Source organism: Sorex araneus, chromosome 2 (assembly GCF_027595985.1).
Source record: "Sorex araneus isolate mSorAra2 chromosome 2, mSorAra2.pri, whole genome shotgun sequence".
Lineage (NCBI taxonomy): Eukaryota > Metazoa > Chordata > Mammalia > Eulipotyphla > Soricidae > Sorex > Sorex araneus.
In genome coordinates this window covers 129,930,685-129,951,723 of record NC_073303.1, presented here as the reverse complement: position 1 = coordinate 129,951,723, position 21,039 = coordinate 129,930,685, and the positions used below count along the sequence as shown (strand labels likewise).

General features: G+C 64.3%; 1 protein-coding gene across 2 annotated transcripts in view; it reads left to right on the top strand.

Annotated features, from left to right (window-relative positions):
* Positions 1-306: 306 nt before the first annotated feature.
* Positions 307-21,039, top strand: part of SLC45A4 (solute carrier family 45 member 4) — a 30,171-nt gene continuing 9,438 nt past the window's right edge. The window contains exons 1-3 of one of the 2 annotated variants that reach the window (XM_055128139.1): positions 307-443; positions 17,706-17,797; positions 19,475-20,009. In XM_055128139.1, the coding sequence (XP_054984114.1) occupies positions 19,775-20,009 (235 nt within the window). In that variant the 5' untranslated portion in view covers positions 307-443; positions 17,706-17,797; positions 19,475-19,774. The remainder of the gene's footprint in view (positions 444-17,705; positions 17,798-19,474; positions 20,010-21,039) is intronic. The other variant, XM_055128140.1, reaches the window with a different exon arrangement.

Here is a 21,039-nt window from a genome sequence, read left to right as displayed (position 1 = left end):
GTCAGGGAGCCGCGAGGGGCCGCCAGTGCCGCAGCCGCGAGCGAGCGGAGCGGGCCGCGGGGGGCGCAAGGCGGCCCCTCCCCGAAGGGGCGTGGCCTCGATGAGAAGGGCGTGGTTTGTGTATTGGGCGTGGCCTCGGAGGGCGGGCGTGGCATCGGGGCGGGGCGCCGGGGGCGGAGCCGCAGCGGGCCAATGGGCTCGCGCGCCGCCGCCCCGCCCCGCCCCCCGCGCGCGGCTGCTGCAGAGCCCGAGCGCGGGGCCGGCGCTGCGTCAGCGGAAGCGGCGCGCAGCGGCTGTTTCCGACCCGATAAAGCGGCGTTGTCCCCGCGCGCCGCCCGCAGCCTCGCCGCGCTCCGTCCGCGCCCGCTCGGCCCCCGCCCCCGCGCCCCGCCGGCCGGCCCGGCCGAGGAGCAGCCGCCGCCGCCGGCCGCGGACACTCGCAGGTGAGCGGCCCCGGCCTGCACCTGGCGCCGCACCTGCCGCGCCCCGCGGCCCCCCCCCCCCGGCCCCGCGGCCACGCGCCCCCCGCCGTCCCCCGCGCCCCCCGCCGCCCCCCGCACGGCCCCGCCGCGCCGGCCAGCGCGGGCGCACGGCCGCGTCCCCGGGCAGGTGTCTGCGGGCCCCCGGGCCCCGTGGACCGGGCACGGAGGACGCGCCGGGAGCGGTGAGTCAGTGGCCGCCGTGCCCTTTGCTTCCCGCACGCCCCACCCCGCTGGCCGCACCGACCCGGGGACAGGGCTGGGCAGGTGGACGGACGCCCGCCCGCCCGCCGCGGCCCCCGGCCCGTCCCAGGTGCGGTCTGCCCCGCGCGGTGCTGGGGCGGGTGGGAGCCGGGGCCCGTGTGGACAGGCTGGGCGCGTGTGTCCGGGGGTGGCCGGCCGCTCGGGGGCTGATTGCCTTCCCGGGCTGCGGCTGTATGGGATGCAGTGGCCACCTTGGGCCTGCATGCGAGAAGCAGATCGGGTGTCTAATGCGGGCTGTGTGTGGGGGCAGCCCCTGGGGAGGCCTCTGGGGTCAGCTCTCCTCACGGAGGAGGATGCTGCGGTCGTCGCCGTAGCAGAGATGGGTCCATCTTGGGGGCTGGGGAGCGCTGATGACCAACCTGGCTGATGGCAGGGGAAGTGGCCCCCAGGCAGGAGCCTGGCTGCCTGCTGCTTTGCGCCAGGGCCTCTCCCAGCCCGTGCCCATGTCCTGCTGGTGGTCACCACTGCACTGCCGGTGCTCTGCCCCCCAGCCCACCCTTAAGCGGTCACTTCCCGACTCCCCACCCTGGCCAGACACACAGCACCCTCCGGAAGGGCGGCCCAGGGTGTGGGGCCCAGGGTCCCCCCGTTAGACTTGTTCACCCAAATCAATGAACAAGGATCTTTTTGAGTAAGAACTTTCAAAATGGGCTTTGAGTGGCTTTTTCTTTCCTTTTTAAAAAGTTCTTGAATGTGGAAGGCTTTGTGATGTGGCACTTCCAGAGAACGAGGGGCTTGGGGACCCCTTACCAGGTGGGCCTCCCCCAGCGGGACACTCCGTCTCCGCCGACAGACTGTCGCCCTGGGCATTGGGGGAGGAGTGGGCTGCAGGGCCCCTGAACCCTCCTTGCTGGTAACTTTCGGAGGAGGGCAGCCAAGGAGATTACAGCCTGGCCTCGACTGCAGGGCTCGGCCTAATCCACTTACTGTTTCCCCGTTGCCAGAGTTTTCCTCACACCCCGGTTCCCACAGGGCCCCGGGCAGCGCTGCACCCCACCTTTGCCACTCAGAGCAGAGGCAGCCGCTGGGCCCCAGCTCTGAGACCTGGGGCTGGGGGCAGGGCGATCTGGCTAGAGGGAGGGGGATCTTGCCTGTTAAACCCAGGGTTCGTGCTGCCCAGAGCCACCTTCTGGGCTGCCACGGGCCCTGCTGCAGCGGGTGCCGCCTGGCCAGAGGTGGGGTGCAGGGCCCATGCCCCCTGCTGCTTGGCCCGGGGCCCAGGTAGAGGCATTGTTCAGGCCTCGTTTGTTGGTGTTTTTATCCTCCCAAACCTGTTGAAGGATTTTGCTGGCAGAGGGGAGCTGCATTCCTGAGCCCGCGCCCGAGCGCCTCGCATTTCGTGCAGGGAAAGCACCTTCTTAGCTCCCAGCTCCGGCTGGGCACTGCCCCCGGGCATGGGGAAGGCCAGCGCCTCGGTCCTGCTCGCACCCTGGGTCGGGCCTGGGTGGGGGAGGCATGGGGGAGGGGGGGCCGGCCGCTGCATTCACCCCTGTCTTGTAGCTTTTCTGCACCGGCTTTGTGGGACGACCTTGACATTCGTGGATGTATCTACTCGTAATCGTGCCGCGTGCTGGGAGTGACCCTGACAGGCCGCTGTGAGCGGGGCTCCATGTCCCACTCCTCCGCCCAGCTGCCCCATGAAGCCTTTTTGCCACTGAGTAGCTGAATTGATGTTCGGGGGCTGTGGGGGAGTCGTGTGGTGCCCTGGTCCCTGCAAGTGCCCCCCTCTCCTGGGCCCACACTGGCTGAGCACAGACTGCAGAGTCTCGGGCCCCGCCGCCTTTCCTGCTCATCTCCTGTGGTATGGCTGCCCAGCCCCATGGCCCCAGTGACTGGCTGCCGGCAGGTGGGCCTGGGGCTGGGTGGGCAGTGCTGTGCTGTGCCAGATACGCCCTGGGTGCTGGAACATCCCCCGGGTGGTGTAGGCGGTGTAGGCAGGGTCCCCACTGTGGCAGGTCCAGCCTGTGACTTGGCTTAAGGCCCCTCCCATGCTGGTCCCCTGGGGCCGCTCCCCCTCGGGGATGCCGGTCCTTCTCCCCGGCGTGCCCCTGCAGACTTGGACACTGAGCAGGCCCCGGAGGGCAAGGGCGCGTTGCAGAGACACGAGCGGGTGTGCGTCTGTTTTTATTTGGCCAGGTTAAAATTTAAGCCTGTGGAATTGTGCTTTGGAGTTAAATGTTAATGTGCTGGAAAGGTAGCCTGGGAAGAGGAAGGCGTCTGTGGGGGCCCGGCGGGGTGCCGCTGGCAGGTCTGCGCCCCTGGGCCTACCCTGGACCCCGGGCACCTGCTCAGGTGCACACCGCTCCGTGCCAGCCTTGTGGCCGAGCCAAAGGGGCTTGGGCATCGTTGCCATCCTGCAGCAGCTTGAGAGAAACTGAGTCAGAGTCCGTGCCCAGCTGTCGGGCTCAGCTGTGGGCCTCTGACTGTTGGCATTGCAGGACACGGGTCTCGTCCCCGCCTTTGGCCTCGGCTGTGGGGGCAGGTACTCTGCTCTGGGGCTGCGGGCCGGGGAGCCAGCCCGGGGTCTGGATTGTTGGTGGTGGGACGAGGCGAGCCTTTGTTCCGTGGGCCCTGGGAGATAGGCGCCGGCCAAGAGCGTTTTATCTGGGCGGGAGGCTGCGGCCCGCCCTGCCCAACTGCCAGAAGCACAGACCCTTCTCTGCGCTCCGGGTGGGGGGCGGGGAGCCGCGCCGCGCAGGAGGCTGTCCGAGGTCCCAGAGCCCCTGTGCCGCGCCTGCCCAGGGAGAGCCGGGGGCCCTGAATTATTCAGGACTGAAAGTGCCTGCACTCGAGAGAGGGGCCGCGCCTCTGCCGCCGGAGCCTGGGCTACGCCGGGCACAGGCGTAGGCTGGCCCACGGCCGGTGCTGGCCTCGCCTGCGACAAGCCTGGCAGCCACTCGGGAGGCCTGGGGCAGCTCAGTCACTACCCCAAACTGCACATAGGAGGCTGCCCCCGGCTGTGTCCCTGGGTGTGGGCAGTGCTCCTCGGGGACAGTGCTCGAAGCCCTGGGCCTGTGTCCCGCCAGCGCCCACTGCTAGGTGAGCTGTCCCAAGCGCCCACTTCCTGCCACACTCCCATCTGGGCTGGGTCCCCTGCCCTCGTTTCTCTCTGGGCAGCTCTTGGTGCCCACCTGAGCTGGGGTGTGGGTGGCACCACCTGTGAGGATGGGCTTTGTGAGCAGGAAACCCCTGTTCCGGCCTCGGCCAGCAGGGTCCCCAGGGGCAAGGGTGGGCTGAGAGCCTTGGAACATCGCGCCGGGCCCTGGCCCCCCTCCCAGCAGCCACTGGCATTCCGTTCATCTTCAAGGTGAACTTTAAAGCACAAGTAGGAATGAGCATCTCCTGGAGAGGGGACAGTGTGGTGGGGGGTGTGTTGTGGGGTGTCGGGGGTGCGGGCCTGGGCCCCGGCAGGGCTGAGATGGGGCCGGGGGGACTGGCCAGAGTTTTGGGACTCTCGCAGACAGACCTGGTGTCAGTGCCTCTGCCTGCAGCACGGGTACTGGTGTGTCGAGGGCGCTCGTGGGTGACACGGGCACCGTGACGCCTCCACACGTGGTCTCGGGGGCTCAGCTGGGGCAGGTGAACACCCACTGACTCCCTGGCTCGTGCCCAGCGGGCGGGTGAGCCCCCCTGTGGCCTTGGGCTGCCTGCGTGCAGATAGGCAGGAGACACATGGGCGGGGGTGGGGCGGGGGAGCAGGTTCTGGGCTCTCCCTGGGGATGGGTGCTGAGCCCACTCCTGGAGTCATCAGGGGGCCCTGGCTGCCCCCTCCCCTTGCCCAGGCCTCTGTGAGGTGTTCTGGCTCGCAACTTAACCTTGCTTTGGGTCTGTGCCAGGTGAGCTCTCTCTGGGCCGGGCCCTGTGTGTGTGGATGGGGAGGGGGCATGTCTGTTAGAAAGTAATGCCTCGAGGGAGTCGCCGAGGCAGTCCAGGAGGACTTTCTGGAGGAGGAGGCTCAGAGACAGGCTGCGGAGGGAGCGGAGGGGACAGTCAGCTGGGTGTGGCGGGTCACCTCTTGGCTGGCTGGATTGGTCTTGTCATAGCGGGCACACCCAAGCGACAGGCACACAGGGCAGGCAGACCTTGGAGTGTGGTGCTGGAGGACCCTGGCCTGGCTGCTGAGCTGCATCAGGACCCTGTGGGGCTCCCCAACTCTGGGGTCACCCTGGACCCCTTCAGCTGTGCCACAGCTGCAAACAGGCCTCGTGGAAGGGCTGCCCACCCTCCAGCATGCCTGGGGTCAGGGAGAGGCCAGACCCCCCCCCCACACACACACCCAGGCCCCTTCCTGAGCTGCCTCAATGCTCTGGAACGGGCAGAGGGACTGACCGAGTCTTGTGGCTGGCGGCCAGGGCAGCTCAGAGCTGGGCACCTGTATTGTCTGCTGCCCTCGTGGGCCAGGGTGGGGCTGGCTGCTCCTGAGAGGCCCCGGGGGTCTGCAGAGGCCCTCCCAGCTTCACACTTGGAGTGCAGCCCCAGGGCGGGGGGTGCCACTTGTCCTGCTGGGAGACACCGGCCCTGGCCAGTTAGGCCACGACTCCTCACCCTGCCTGTCCGTGTCCCCTCTGTGCCCTGTGAATACTGGGTGGGGGGGCACCTTCACAGCCCCTGCTAGAGCCAGCCCTGGGCCCGGGGAGTGACCGTACAGTGGCCTCTGACCCATGGCAAGCAGGCCAGCCCTCCCGCACTCTCTGGGACCAGACCCCGCAGGGCAGCTGTGCGGCGTGGGGCGTGAGTGACGCGTGTGCATGTGCGGGCCTGTTCCATTGTGGCCGTGGTGAGAAGGCTTCAGGCCTTCGTGACCCCCAAGGCTGGCAGATGCTGTGGGTGCGGTGAGCCAGTCTGTCTGGGGGCCTGGCAGGGTGCCCCAGAGCATACCTCCTGCTCCCCGCACTCCTGCATGGGGAGCCCTTCTGGGCAGGCCTCATCCCTCCCGCACGCCTGCCTGAGGGCTCGGGGCCGGGGATTGCGCGTCTGCGTGGAGGAAGCACGGGGGCCACCTAAGGACGTGACAGTCCAGGGGCAGCCTCTTGGAGCCACTGGGGTTCCCTGGCTGGTGGCCGCCTCCAGCTCTGGGTGGCAGAGAGGTGGTCAGTGGGGTTGGAAGTCCTAAGCTGGGAGCAGCCAGGAGGGGGGCACGCCCCGTGCAGCCCGGACCCTCCAGCGCTGCTGCAGCAGACCTCAGACTTATCGGGAGGGCCGGGCCGGCTGTCTGCTTGTCCTCCAGCTCCCTGGCCCTCTGGAGGGGCCGGCAGTGCGGGCAGGCGGGGGCTCAGCCGGGCCCGGCTGGCGCTGGCTTATGAAACGTGAGACCATGTTTTGCTGACCTGTTTTCCTCCCTCGGACTTCCCTCGCTCGGCAGTCCTGGGCCGCTTTCAGATGAATGAGCTAATCCCACGCACGGAGGTTCCAAACAAGCTCATTACCCAGCCGGGCCTGGTCGGGGCCAGCATGCGCCCGCTCACCGGACCCGCCCCTCTGCCTCTGGCCCCACCTCGACCACCCTGCAGGGGCGGCGACCGGGCAGGACGCTCTGACATCACTCAGTGCTGGCGCTCCGGAAAGTTCTCCCGCGGGAACGCCCCGCAGCCTAGGTGCCCCCACCCCTTCTGCCCACGAGACTCAGCTGCGCCTCAATTTCCCTGACCATCCAGGAGCAGGTGATGCTGGACCCCCAGCCCAGCCTAGCGGCCAGCGTGCCCTGTGGGACTCTCCCCGACTGTGGCCAGGCGCCAGAGGTCATGCCGAGGCCACTGATGTGCTTGGCCTGTGGGCAGCGCCGGGGTCAGACTTGTGTCTGCGCCTGGTCCTGGAGACCCTTTAGGCTGGAGCCCGTGGCCCGGGCGGCACCAAGGGGGAGGCCAGAGGTTGGGGGTGTCGGGGCACGGGCCTGCCCCTGGTGTGAGCCGTGGGTTTGGCTCTGTCTGTGGGACGGGCCTGGCGGTGCCCTCTTCCGCTGTGGGGACATGGAGGGAGGCTAAAATTAGCTGGAGCTACGGCAGTCAAGGTTGGCCAAGAGCAGGCAAAGTCAGGCTGGGCACTGGCCGGTGGAAGCCAGTCCTGGTAGGAGCTGTCCCCGAGAGGCCACCAGGCGGGACCACTGCCCGGGCCCAGACCAGGAGCCGGCTGCGGGCCAGCTGTGACTGGACCTGGCCCGGGACAGACAGTGTCCAGCTGCTGCTGGGCGCCTCCTTAGTGGGAACACAGTGCCATCTTCATCCACGATGGCAGCGGACACATGGACCGCCTGCTTCACAGGACAGCGGTGGCCCTCAGGGCTCTGCTACCCTCAGTTATGTTAACACTGGGCTTTCCTTTTCAGTTGGAGCCCCTGGGTGGGCAGAGGCCCAGGGCTCATGTCCATTGCCCGGGACCCCTAGCCAGCCCTCGTGGCAGCCAGGGAAGCCAGTGGTGCTGTCCCGAGCTGGCCCCATCCATCTTCCCACAGAGACAGTGCCCCCCGATGTGAAGGTGCCTCGGGCACTGCCACCACCTTCCCCACAGGCCTGGCCATGTTGCCCACCTGTGTCCCTGCCTGTCCATGTATCTCAGGAAGGGGACGCTCCCCCCAAGGCTGATGACACGTGGCAGGGTCATGAGGAGAGTCTGGACAGGGACTGGCTCCGAGGAAGCCCTGAGGCTGGCCGACTGCGTGCCCAATAGAGCCACTGGTGACCATGTCCACCCATAAGGGCGCGGACTTTCTGGAGTGGTCCCTGAGCTTGGGTGTTGGGATCCACTGCGTGTTGAAAGGACACCCCCACCTCCCGCCATCGTGAGTGTTGGCATCCACTGGGGGCTTGGTTTGGGGACCCAGGTCTGTTTGGGTGTTGGGATCTGCTCCCTTGTCAGGTCGGGACCTGTTCTGTGTTGGGATCTGTTCTCTGTCGGGATCTGCTCCTGTGTCAGGGTCGGGATCTATTCTGTCGGGATCTGCTCCTGTGTCAGGTTGGGATCTGTTCTGCTTGGATTTGCTCCCGGGTCAGGTCGGGATCTCTTCTGTCGGGATCTGCTCCTATGTCAGGGTAAGGATCTATTCTGTCGGGACCTACTCCCGGGTCAGGTCGGGACCTGTTCTGTGTTGGGATCAATTCTGTCGGGATCTACTCCTGTGTCAGGAGTCGGTTCTGTGTTGGGATCTATTCTCTATCGGGATCTGCTCCTGTGTCAGGGTCGGGATCTATTCTGTCAGGATCTGCTCCTGTGTCAGGGTTGGGATCTATTCTGTCGGGATCTGCTCCTGTGTCAGGGTCAGGATCTATTCTGTCGGGATCTGCTCCTGTGTCAGGGTTGGGATCTATTCTGTCGAGATCTGCTCCTGTATCAGGAGTCGGTGATGTGTTGGGATCTATTCCATATTGGACATTGAGATCAGTTCTGTGTTGGGATACACTCCCATGTCAAGTGTCACTATCTGGTCTGTTTTTTTTGGTCTGTGTTTGTTTGGGGGGGTCACATCCAGCTGTGCTCAGGGCTTACTCCTGGCGAGGCTGAAGGGACCGTCTGGGGTGCAGGAATGAGATTGGATTGGCTTGCAGGGCCAGCACCCTGTCCGCTGTCCCCTCTCCGGCCCCAGGGTCTGTTCTCCCAATACCTCCTCTCCCTTGCTGGGCTTCGGCATCTGTTCTGTATCAGAATTGGCCCTGGGCGGGGGGGTGTTAGCTCTGTCCTGTGCTGGGGGGTCCCCTGTCGCTGTGAGTGGGCCGGGGACTGGCACACGAGAGGGTTGTGAGCAGGGCTGCAGGGCGATTCCAGGGGTGCCCGCTGCGGGGACTCCTCATGTACCTGTCATCCATGTCCCCAGTGTGTGGTCCGGGGCCAGGCTGGGTCCTGTAGCTGCGTGGTAGAAGTGCGGGGCCAGAGGGGGGGTGTGGAAGCTGTGTGACTCCCACTGTAATCTGGGTCCTGCAAACCCCCCCGCCCCCATCGCCTTCTGGGGGTTTCCTGGGAGGCCTGGAAGTGTGTGTGTGTGTGTCTGTGTGTGTCTGTGTATGAGCCTGTGTGCATGTGTGTCTGTGTCTATGTGTGTGTGTCTGTGTGTCTGTGTGTGTGTTTGAGTCTCTGTGCGTCTGTGCGTGTATCCGCAGTGTCTGTGTGTATGTTCGTGGGTCTTTGTATGTCTGTGTGTCTGCATGTATCCATAATGTCTGTGTGTGTTTATGAGTCTTGGTGTATCTGTGTGTGTATCTGCAGTGTCCATGTGTGTCCGTGTGTGTGTGTGTGTTTGAGTCTTTGTGCGTCTGTGTGTCTGCGTGTATCTGCAGTGTCCGTATGTGTGTGTGTAGTGTGTGTGTTTATGTTTGAGTCTCTGTGCGTCTGTGCATGTATCTGCGGTGTCTGTGTGTGTGTGTGTGTGTGTGTGTGTGTGTGTGTGTGTCTGTGGCGGGGGGCAAGGGGGGATACTGTCTGTGTCAGGTCTGCTCCATGTTGGGTGTCGGATGGGTACACAAGACTGCTCCAGATCCTCTGGACGTGTCCATGTGCCATGGAGGGGTCACAGGGTGCCAGGCCTGGTGGGAGGCGAGGAGACCGCTGGGGTGTTACCCCTGCACTCCCACGGCTGGGGGTGCCCGGTCTTCCGGTGCAGCCCACTGAGGCACCAAGCAGGGACTCCTGTCGTGAGCCCTGGGTTGAGCTGTGGGTGCAGGCTTCCTGGGCCCGAAGTGTGGGCACGGCGTCCCTCTCGGACTTCCTGCCAGTTCCACTGCTGCGCTGAGCAGAGGCTGGGCCCCGGCTGTCTGCTCCCCCCATGGGGTCCTGGAGCTGTCTGTGGGGGTCAGAACTTGGGGGGTGTTCCTCTCCCCACCCCCTGCCCATCTGAGCCCAGTGCCAGCCCCTCTTGTACAGGGCAGAGGGCGGAAGAGCCTTTGCAGATGCTGGAGGTCCGAGTGTGGCAGCCTGTACTGTGCTGTATGGGAGCTCTGTGTGCTGTGTGTACCGTGTATGCTGTGTATACTGCGTATGATGTATGCTGTGCTCTGTGTATACTGTGTGCTGTGTACTGTATATAGTATACTGTATGTACTGTGTGTGCTGTGCTGCATGTACTGGGTATACTGCTTACTGTGTATGCTATGTGTGCTGTATGCTGTGTGCACTGTGTATACTGTGTGTGCTGTGCAGAGTGTACTGTGTATATTGCGTGTGCCGTGGGTGCTGGTGCTGTGTGGCTCTCTGCGGGTAACTCCTCCCCGGGTTCCCTGCTGGCCATCGGGAAGGACGGGAGTGTGGGCCACGTGGGCCTAGACAGGATTGTGTGCGCAGCCCTGCCCTGAGAGCCATGGCCAGGAGGCCGGTGGCGGGCCTGGAGCTGCAGCCCAGAGGGCGGGCCCAGCTGGCCTGTGTGGCTCCCTCGGCTCAGCTGAGCCATGGCAAATAAGGGAGAAGAATGAGAGGGTGGGTCTGCTTCCAGAGCCTCGCAGGCCGTGCTTGTGCACACCAGGCGCCCTCGTGTGCTCGCCAACTTCCCACCCCAGCATCTGGGTTCGCGTCAGCCACCCCCACCCGCCCCCTGTGGGACCCCAGCCCGCACCTGCCGGGCACACCCCTCACATATCCCCAGTATGCCCTTGGCTCGCTGAGATGTTCCTACCTCCTCGAACCCCCCATAGCTGCCTGGAGGGAGGCCACGGCACTGAGTTCCAGGAAGGTTAGAGCCAGGGAGACGGTGCCACTGTGCCAGGGCACCTCTTGGCACAGCACTGACTACCCATCTCTGGTGCTGACCACTCAACCCTGGCTTCCAGTGCCCTGTGCACCCCTGCTGTCCCACACTGACCATGCATCCCCAGCACTGACCACCCATCCCTGGACCTCACCGTCCATCCCAGCCTTCAGGCTGTCCACTGCCTGCTGTGCCCTGGCACTGACCTTCTGTCCCAGGCATTGCCTATCTAACCCAGGGCAGTGACCTGAAGGGCCCCTCTGGTCTCAGCAGGCTGCAGGGACAAGCCTCGAGGGCAGAGGGCACTGCTGGGGTGGGAGGGGCACCCTGGAGTGGGGTTCGAAGTCTGAATGGGTGGGGGTGCCCGTGGCTGGGCATGTGGCGAGGAGCCTCCTCCGGGTCAACCAGGGGCAGCTGGGGCGTGGCTGAAGGGTCGGCTCGTGCTTGGCCCTGTGTTTGCTCCCGGCTACCTCAGCAGTGATGACCCCTGGCCATGGTGGCCGCTGTGTCACCTCAGGGCAGGAGAATGTCCAGCCCTGAGCCACCCTCAGGACAGGGTGCCCGGCTCTGAGGAGGACCTTAGGGCCCCTTCCTGGTCCTCCTTTGGCCTGGAGCCTCAGACCTATTTCCAGGGATGCCCCGAGAGCCTGGTCCAGCTCGCATGCACCCTGTGTGGTGCCCAGCGCCCATGTCAGGTGGGGCCCCTGCAGCCCCCCAGAGCCCGTTACAGATGGAGACACCACATCAACTGCTCGTCTCGGGCCCCTCATTCATCCAGGCATGATGCTTTGGGCCTTGTGACACTGTCCATGGACGTGGGTAGGTGGACGTGGGTATCCCCGAGGAGCGTGTGTGGGTGGGACCTGCCAATCGCAGCCCCAGGACCGGACGTTGTTGCTGTGTCCTGGCCAGCCACCATCCTCGCGAGCCACCCTGTATCCTGCCGTGCCCTGTTCCTGTCCGCCCTGCCCGGCTTGGCCCCTCCCTGCTCCCCACGTGCTCTGCCCAGCAGTGAAGGGCGGGGACCTGGGGCGCTGGGCTCGGGACTCGGGCCCCCGCCTCCCCGCCTCCCCGCCTGGGTGCCACTGAGCTGGCCGGACGTGGCTCTCCCTTCTGCCCATTTTGTCTGAGGGGCCGTGTCCAGGGAGTCTGCCTGACTCCCCATCTGTGTTGGGTGCTGGGGCCTTTGGGCCGCCTGCTGCTCCCGAGCCAGGCCTGGAAGGGGTGGCAGGCAATGGGCGGTGGTGGGTCCCTGCTCAGCCTGTGGATGCTTCTTCCCTGCCCTGTCCACTGCCCTCAAGGCAGTGACTTCAAACCTCACCTCACCTGGGGCCAGAGCAGTGGGGAGCAGCACCCATAGGGGCCCCAAGCCCGGTCAGGAGCGATTCCTGAGCACAGAGCCAGGAGTCCCTGCACATGGCCAGGTGTGTCCTTGCCCTCGAGGCGACACACATCACCGTTTCCTGAGGCCGGGACTTTGGCGGTGGGAGGCGGGAGGCCGGTGGTGTTCCCTGCAGGATACAGGCCCCCAGAGTGGGGACGGATGGCCAGCTGTCCCCCTCCCCCAGCTGCCTCATTTTTGTTCTGAAGTTGCTGCTGTGGCAGCTTCCCGGGGTGTGGGCAGGCCCCGAGCTAATATTTATCCTGCGAGTAGCCTAAGAATGCCAGCGTGCGTGTTTGCGGAGGGCTCCCTCGGCCTCTGACAGAGAACTGTTGTTGGGGTGATAAACTGAGGCACTGTCCCCACTGACCACGTTGTGCCTGACCCCGCGCTCTCGTGCAGGCGGGCCAGCTCCCGTGAAGAGCGCTTTGTCTCCGCCTCCCGCCCAGAGCCCGGGGTTTCCGGAGGGGCGGTGCCTGCCCCAGCAGCCCTCCAGGTGTTCTTGCTCGCTCTGTGGCTCATTCCTGGTGGCTTTCCAGGAAGCGGAACCGCTGGCCGCTGGCTGTGCTGCCTCCTTCCAGGCAGGCTGCCCCCCCCCCCCGGGTCTTACTTGTGTGCGGGGAAGCCCACCCGAGCAAGGCAGAGGATGCAGTGGGAGGGCGGGGGGTGCCTTCCCTAAGGTGCCCTTCTCAGGCGCGCTCCCTCCCCCGTCACACGGGGTGGGGGGCCATGGCCTGTCTTCACCCAGCCTGGGGTCCGCCAGCCAGCGGGGCGGGGGTGTGAAACAGCACCTGCAGGCCCAGAGACGGTGTGGTTGGAGCGCAGGAACTGCCCAGGGCAGCAGGTCAGGCTGCAAGGCTGGGTGGCACCTCATGCTTGCTGGGGGGCCCGAAGGGCTGGTGGCACCAGCCCCCTGGACTCGGCCTCTCCCTCTCTCTCCCCTGTCTCTCAGTCTCTGTCTCAGCATGTGCTGTTCTTCTGTCTGCCTCTGCCTGTGTCTGTCTGTTTGCCTGTCTGCTGGCTGCCCTGAGGCCCCTTGCGCCCGCCACCTGGTGCTGTGCTGGGGTGCCCCCTCTCTGCTCTCCTCACACTGCCCAGGAGATGGCCAGATTGCCAGGGGTGCGGGGAGCCCGGGCTGCCTCGCCTCTGCCCACTCGCCTCGCAGGGTGCTCCCTCTCTGTTCCTGAGCAGAGATTTCCCGACTTTCCTGGTGAACAGACCTGCCACCCTCAGCCCTGTCGTGACCACTTTGCGCATGCGTGTCCGCAGCGTGAAGGGCTCGCTGCTGGGCGGTCACCACATTGTCCTCCTGAACGTGCTCATCTTCCCAAACATTTTCAGTATGTCTGAATAGTTGTCCCAGTTGGAGGGTCCCCTGGTCAGTGCTTCCTGGTCACTGTCAGTTGTTGAGCCACTGCCTGGACATGTGGAGGTGTGTGGGCATCCTTACAGGCACTGAGCATGGGAGGTGTGCCTGTGTGGGTGTCGAGTGTGGAGCTGTGCCCATGAGGGTGGTGTGTGTAGAGATGTGTGTGACTGCTATGTGGAAGTATGTGACTGGTGTGTTGGAGGTGTGTGACTGGTTGGTATGTGTGAAAGTGTGTGGTGTGTGTGGAAATGTGTGACTGGTATGTGTAGAGGTGTGTGACTGGTGTGTGTGTGGAGGTCTGTGACTGGTGTATGGGGAGGTGTGTGATGTGTGTGGGGAAGTGTGTGACTGGTGTATGTGGAAGTGTGTGACTGGTATGTGGGGAGGTGTGTGACTGGTGTGTGGGGAGGTGTGTGACTGGTGGGTGTGGAGATGTGTGACTGGTGGGTATGGAAGTGTGTGACTGGTGGGTGTGGAGGTGTGTGACTGGTGGGTGTGGAGGTGTGTGACTGGTGGGTATGGAGGTGTGTGACTGGTGTGTGGGGAGGTGTGTGACTGGTGAGTGGGGAGGTGAGTGGAGTGTGTGTAAATGTGTGACTTGTGTGTATGACTGGTGTGTGTGGAGGTGTGTGACTGGTGTGTGGGGAGGTGTGTGACTGGTGGGTGTGGAGATGTGTGACTGGTGGGTATGGAGGTGTGTGACTGGTGGGTGTGGAGGTGTGTGACTGGTGGGTGTGGAGGTGTGTGACTGGTGGGTGTGGAGGTGTGTGACTGGTGGGTATGGAGGTGTGTGACTGGTGGGTGTGGAGGTGTGTGACTGGTGTGTGGGGAGGTGTGTGACTGGTGAGTGGGGAGGTAAGTGGAGTGTGTGTAAATGTGTGACTTGTGTGTGTATGACTGGTGTGTGTGGAGGTGTGTGACTGGTGTGTGGGGAGGTGTGTGACTGGTGGGTGTGGAGATGTGTGACTGGTGGGTATGGAGGTGTGTGACTGGTGGGTGTGGAGGTGTGTGACTGGTGGGTGGGGAGGTGAGTGGAGTATGTGTAAATGTGTGACTGTTGTGTGTGTATGACTGCTGTGTGTGGAGGTGTGTGACTGGTGTGTGTGGAAGTGTGAGTGCTGTGTGTGGAGGCGTGTGACTGTGGTGCATGTGGAGGTGTGCACGGCTGTTGTGGCCATCAGCAGGCTGGGAGGAGTGTGGTGGCTTGGAGGTGCCCCTGCAGTTTCGCACTGTCTGGCTTTAGGGCAAGGCTTTGCTGGCCGGGTTCTTGCAGAGGGCCTTGCGGGGCCCTGAGCCTTTGCACCTCCCGTGTCCCCTTGGGCTCTGGAGGAGCCTGTGTCCTGGGCAGGGGGATGGGCGGTGGTCCCCGCTGCAGTCCAGCGCACGCTGTCCTCTCTGCTAGGTGCCTGGAGTCCTGGGCTCTCTGCCCACCGGTGTGCGGTAGGTGTTTCCACCGCATACCCGAGAGGCTCATCTCTGTTTTCAGTGTTTTCTGTTAGGTTTGAGCCGTTTCCTGATGGGTTTGGTTGGGTTTTTTTTACCCCCAACTGTGTTCTGGCTGTGATCGGGCTCTCTCTGTTCCCTTGACGTCTGGGGTATGTTTGGCTGAATTCTAGCCATTTAGGGCTGTATCCTGGCTGTAGTTTTGGCTGTATTCCAGTTTGTTCTGACTGTGTTTGGGCTGTTCCGGTGTGGCTCTCACTGGGATCCAGCTGTGTCTCCTGCTGTGTGCCAGCTCTGTCTGCCGGGCTCTCAGTTGTTCTGCTGTGGTTCGGTTGTGTTCTGGTTCGTTCTGACTTTTTTTTTTTTGCTTTTTGGGTCACACCCAGCGATGCACAGGGGTCACTCCTGGCTCATGCACTCAGGAATCAACCCTGGCGGTGCTCAGGGGACCATATGGGATGCTGGGAATCAAACCCGAGTCGGCCGCGTGCAAGGCAAACGTCCTCCCCGCTGTGCTATCACTCCAGCCCCTCGTTCTGACTTTTTTCCAGGTGTATGCTGGCTGTGCTTCTGGCTGTCTCTGACTATACTCAGGCTGCGTACCAGCCGTGCTCCTTGCTAGCATTTTCCTTTGTCCTGGCTGTCCGGGCTGTTGGGGCTCTGTTCTCCCACTGTTTTGGACTGCATTTTGACTGTATTCCATCCATGTCGTGGTGGTCTGGGGCTGTGCCCTGACTGTTTTGCGACTGTTTAGGACTGTGTTCTGACTACCCCCTCACTCTCTGGCCCAGGCTTTTTGCAGCTGTGTTCTGGCGGTGCTCTGCAGTTTGTGCCTGGCTTCCTGCTATGTGGTGCTGTTTTCAGTTGTGTTCTGACTGTGTTCTGGTTGTTTTCTCACTCTGTCCTGGCTGTATTCTGACTGGTTCTGGCTGTGTTTTGGTGCTGAGTGCAGACCGTGGACTGTGACCCTATACCAAAGGGCAGCACTGAGGCCTGAGAAGTCAGCGACTGTTGAATGAGCCTGCAAGATATCCGAGGTGCTTTCAGCTGGGAGCCTAGAGGACCTTTGACCTTGGGAGTGCAGCCCTCTTGGGGAGCAGCAGGGGGGATGTAGCCAGGCCAGGAGAGAAATGGAGTATTTGCTCCAGCAGGCTGTGGAGAGCAGCAGGTCCTCTCCTGTCCCTCTTGGCGGGGAAGGTGGTTACTGACTCCGTGGGAGGCTGTGGAGAAGGTGCCGGTGTGTGAGGAGCAACCGCAATCCGCCGCGGTGTGTCTGGTGTAAGGAACACCCAGCAGTGACAAGTGTGGTGCATGTGTGAGGAACACCTTGCTGTGCTGTGTCTGTCTGTGAGGAACACCCCACGGTGGCTAATGTGCCCGTCTGTGGGGAACACCCCGCAGTGATGAGTCCGTGTGTGAGGAGCACCACGCGGTGCCTGTGGCAGCCCCACGGCCCAGGCTGTGTCTCGGTCCTGTGTCCTGGGATCTGACACCTAGAGAGACCACTCCCAGTGCCCCTCGGCTGCCCCTGCCACAGTGCTTATGTGCAGAGCGGTGACTCCTGCTCTGCATCTGGAGTCTCGTGTCTGGCCACAGCCTGCCCCGCTTGTCTGTTGGTAACACCGGAAATGGGCTTCCCCCTGCCCTCTGCAAGGTCAGCATTTGCCAGAGCTCTTCCTCCTTGTCTGCACCCCTGAACTTGCTGACAGGGTTTGACACCTTGTTCTGCTCCGGGTCCCCTGCGGCATGGCCTTGGCGGTGGCTCCTCCCTGCAGAGAGAGGCCAGAGGCCGCAGTGCTGGCATGTGTCTTGAGATGGGGAGGCTGTGAGCACCATTGCCCCTGGCATGTCCCTAGGCAGCATCTGCGGGGGCCTGTGGGACCCCTTTCCATCTCGCAGGGGGGAAAGGGGTCGGCTGCGGTGTGCAGCCGAGCTGAGGTGGACGCTCTGCAGTGCCCTTTGGGATGTCCGCTTCCAGCAGCTTTCCCACATGGCGAATGGCCGGAAGTCACGTGTTCTGGCCTGGGCCACCCTTAAATTAGAAACAGGACAATAGAGGAAGTCGTTGATTGGGACAATTGTGGTTTCACTTATCTCGGTAAATCTCAAATCCTGACCAGAGTGCTGTCACTCTGGAAGCCCGGCCTAGGCGGGGGACAGGCTCCAGAGAGGCTCAGACCCCTCTGGCCCTCAGCACATTCTGCTGTGGGGGGAGGGAGGGTCCTTCCCGCTAGGAGGGATCCGTGGGATGCATCCTCGCATCCTCGGAGCCTGGGGACACGGTCTGTGCTGTGAGCGGAGCTTCCCGGGCCTCACCCCAGGCCAGGGCCGCCCGCTGGGCCCCGAGTGTGAAGATTGGGGGTTCTTGGGCCTTACCCCTGGGCCAGGGCTCCTGCTAGGCCCTGCGTCATGTTCTGGAGCATGTTTATGCGGTGGGACCCCGACTGAGGACATGCAGGAGTTGGGGTGCTTGCCTAATGATGCGGGGTGGGGAGCCGTGGCTTCACCCCTGCAAGCGCCTGCTCCTCTCAGTGCCCTCTTAGTGACCCCATGCAGCGGCCTCCTGCAGGAGGTTTTGGGGGGCAGCGAGAGGGTGGACAGGGTCAGCATGCGGGTAGTTTATCTGGAGTCTCTCCTCACTCAGCTAAAGGCCGAGGTGGTCAGTTTGGACGGGGCCCTGTCCCCTGCACCGGCTGGGCATGTACTGTGAGCGCAGCATCAGCAGGGGAGAGGATGAGGGCCTGCGAGTAAGTGCGCAGAGGAGTGAGCGGAGCCCCGGGGCCCGCACAGAGCCTTCCCGGGACAGGGAGCCACCGGCCGGCTGAGTGCAGGGTGCCGGGCCCGGGGGTCCCTGCCAGCCTACCCCTCCCTGTGAGCAGACCCCCAGGGCAAAGGGACCCCCACCCCTTGCATCCCACACGCAGCCGCCGCAGGCTCTGGCTCCTGTGCTCACCGTTCCTGGCTCTGGCGGGCATTCCCATCTGACCCTTGTCTCGCGGACCTGGCCCCAGAGCCATCACCGGGAGGCCCAAGGGGGCCCCTGGGCCGTGCCGGAGCAGCTCTGCCCGTTGCCGGCGGTGCTGACTGGCTGCTTTCCGTCCGTAGATGAGAGGGCCGCCCGCCGAGTAGCTCGTGCGGCCCTGCCTGGCTGGAGGAGGGACGTGGCTGTGTCCATGCCTGCACGACTCGGATAACAGGTAACCCGCCGGCAGCCTCTCGTGTCCTGACGGAGCCAGGCCTCCCCCCGCCCCGGGCAGCCCCTGATGGGAGCTGGGGAGGGCCTGGCCGCCTGAACCCGCCGCCGCATGCCCTCCTCCTCACTCCCTCCCCAAGGCCAGCCTCAGTGGGCAGTGCCGCGCTGAGATGGGTGCCCCCTCGGGCCAGCCTCTGGCTTCAAATGCCCTGGCTGAGTGGACACTGGGAGGCCGTGGTGTCCTTGCAGCTTCTGGGCAGTGCCCCCCGCACTGCCCCCCAGTCCTCCTGGCCTGCAGCCCGCCTTCTCAGACGTCTGCCCCATTCACCTGCCATCTCTGCTTCTGCCAGGTTACGGATGTTCACTCGGAGTGAAGACGAATGGGGGTGTGAGCACAGCGGTCCCCACTCCGTCAGCCCTGGGCTCGCACTCACTCCCTAGGGACCCCCTGACCTGGGCGCGGCGCCTGGATTTGTCCAGAACAGTTTTTGCCTTTTCAGAAGGGAACAACAGACACTTCCCGGGAGTGGGGGGCACCCGAGTCCCGCCGGGTACTGCCCCTTTCTGGGCTGACTGCACAGCATCCCAGACCCTCGCCCTCCCGGAGAAGACGCTTCCCTTTCGACACCGTGACCTTTGGAAGGCTGGCAGCACCCCCACCCCCACCCCACGGTGTGTGTCAGTCGCACCATCAGACGACCGGAAAGAGCCAGTGCTGTGGCAGCTAGGACGAGGCCAGACCCCTCAGGTTCTGGCAGAAACCGTCCCTGCCAGCTGTCCCCTCCCAGGCTCTCCAAATGCCTGCACTCATGCACACGCAGTGGCACACATGCATACATTCACATAAATGCACATGCACGCACATGTGTACGCGTCCACAGGCGCTCCAGCGGTGACCGAGGGGGGTGGATGTGCCCACAGCTGAGGGCATGTCTCCCCCGGAAGTGGCTGTGGGGTGGGGGAAGGCTGATGTAAGGCCCCAGGACCCTTGCTGTCCACCCTTGCCATCCATTACAGAGGAGCCAGCTCCCAAGGCTGACGGGCCGCTGCTGTCACCTACGGCTGGGCTTCGAGGTCTCAGGGTCACCCAGGGAGGTGGAGCTGCAGCAGGGCCCTCCACAGCCTTGGGGGCTCCTCCAGGTCTTGGGGCCTTTCTGTGGAGCATCTCCGGGTCCGCTCTTGGGGAGTGGGACTTGGTTGCCGGCTCCCCGCGGGCTCCTGGGCAGGACGAGTCACAGCGCTGACTGCGGGGCCCGCCCTCGGGGCGCGGGGTGCTCTGAGCTCCACAGTGCCCTCTGGCTTCCTGTGTGCATCCAGGTGGGGACTTGTGACCTGGCCACCACAGCCAGTCCAGGAAGGCCACAGGACTCAGGGGGCCGGGGGGGGGGGTGTCTCTGAGCCCCAAGAAGGGGCCTCTGAAGTCTGGCCTGGGGTGGTTTTTCCAGAGAGGGGCTGTGCCTCTGTCCCTGCCAGAGCTGTCTGGGGGCACGTGAATGCAGCCTCGTGTCCAGCCTTCACCTTTCCTGCCTGCCCCCCTACCTGCCCCCCGCCCGTGACCCAGGACGACTGCGGGGACCAAGTACCCCTCGGTACCTCTCTCCTCCCCATCCCCTTTCTTTAGCCCGGGTTGGGTGGGGGCTGGTGGCCACCCCTGACTCTGCTGCTTGTTTTCCTCACACAGACCCACCAGTCACTCGATGGGGAGCAACCGTGGACCCCCTCTTGGTGTCACCTTCCCGCCTCTGTGTAGCCAGAGCCGCTGCTTCCGCACCTGCTCAGTAGTAATGATGAAACTGGTATTAACTGAATGGCACTCATGGATTTTTAACTCTGACGCTCAGTAACCAGCACCACATGCTCACAGCCCAACCAGAACCGCCTCGTTCTGCCGTGCTAGAGGTGTGGGCCTCGTGCCGGGCCCGTGCGTGCGAGAGGCGGGAGCGCCGAGGCCGAGGAGCGTCGTGTGCCGGGGCGGCCGGTGATGAGAATGGCCCCGCAGAATGCCGACTCCGAGTCCATGCACGTGCATGAGCTGCCCGTGGGCCTGCCCGTGCACAAGGCTGCGGGCGCCGAGGCCCGCGAGGACGCGGCCAGCGAGGGCTCCATCGACCGTATCCCCGTGCGGCTCTGGGTGATGCACGGCGCCGTGATGTTTGGCCGGGAGTTCTGCTACGCCATGGAGACGGCCCTGGTCACGCCCATCCTGCTGCAGATCGGTGAGTGCGGGGCTGGGACGCGCGCGTGGGTCCGAGACGGGGCTTCTCGGGAACTCGGGCCGCCTTGAGGACCTTCCCGCCCGCGCAGCGCTGCAGGTCCGAAGCCGCCCGTGTCCGGAGCCCGCGTGCGTGCGTGCGTGCGTGCGTGCGTGCGTGTGTGCGTCCGGAGCGTGCATTGGTGGGCGTGGCCACGGGGTGGGGCCATCTGTGGGCGGGGCTATCCGGGAGTGGTCTCTCGGGATGGGGTCGTCGGTGGGCATGGTCCCACCTGGGGCTGGGCCAGCACCTGCCTTGGACATGACCTGGTCTGGGGCCTGAGATGCTAGCAGCTTCTTCAGCCTTGGGTATGGGTGGACACCCCCATCAGGGGGCAGGCATGCACCTGAGGCCCACCACGCTGGGTTTCTAGAATGCTCCTCACATGGCACTCCCTATAGTTCAGGGTCACTGTGTTCTCGTGCCCACACATACCCTCCATACCTGAGGTCCCTATGCCCCTGCACCCCCATACCTGGGGTCCCCCACGCTCCATGCCCCTCTGTACCTGGGGCTCCCATGCCCTGTACCTAGGGTTCCCGTGCCTCTCTGCTTCAGTGGCTGTGCCCTGCACCTGTCCCCAGGCACCGAGGGCCTGTCCCACATTGGGGTTCCAGGTGTTGGTTAGTGTCTGAAGGCCCCCTCACCTTCAGCCCCGGACCCCCACTGCCACCAGCCCCCTCCAGTATGCCTCTGCTCCAAGACTGGGCTACCTGCACCCTTGGGTGCACTGACATTGGAATTCAGAGACAGTCCCCATGCCAGCATAGTTGGGGTTGGGGGCCATGCAGTCTGGGCTGAGGGAGGCCCAGGGGAGTGCCCCGAGGCCCGGCTGGCTCCCCGCTGCCTCCTGCAGACCACTGGCCCCATGGCTCCAGCCAGGAAGTCTGAGAGAGTGGGCATCACGGGCACGGCCCACGTTGCACCACAGGCCCCTCAGCGCCCAGCACCCACCTCCACGTTCTCTGGCCCATGTGTCCGGCCAGGACCTCTG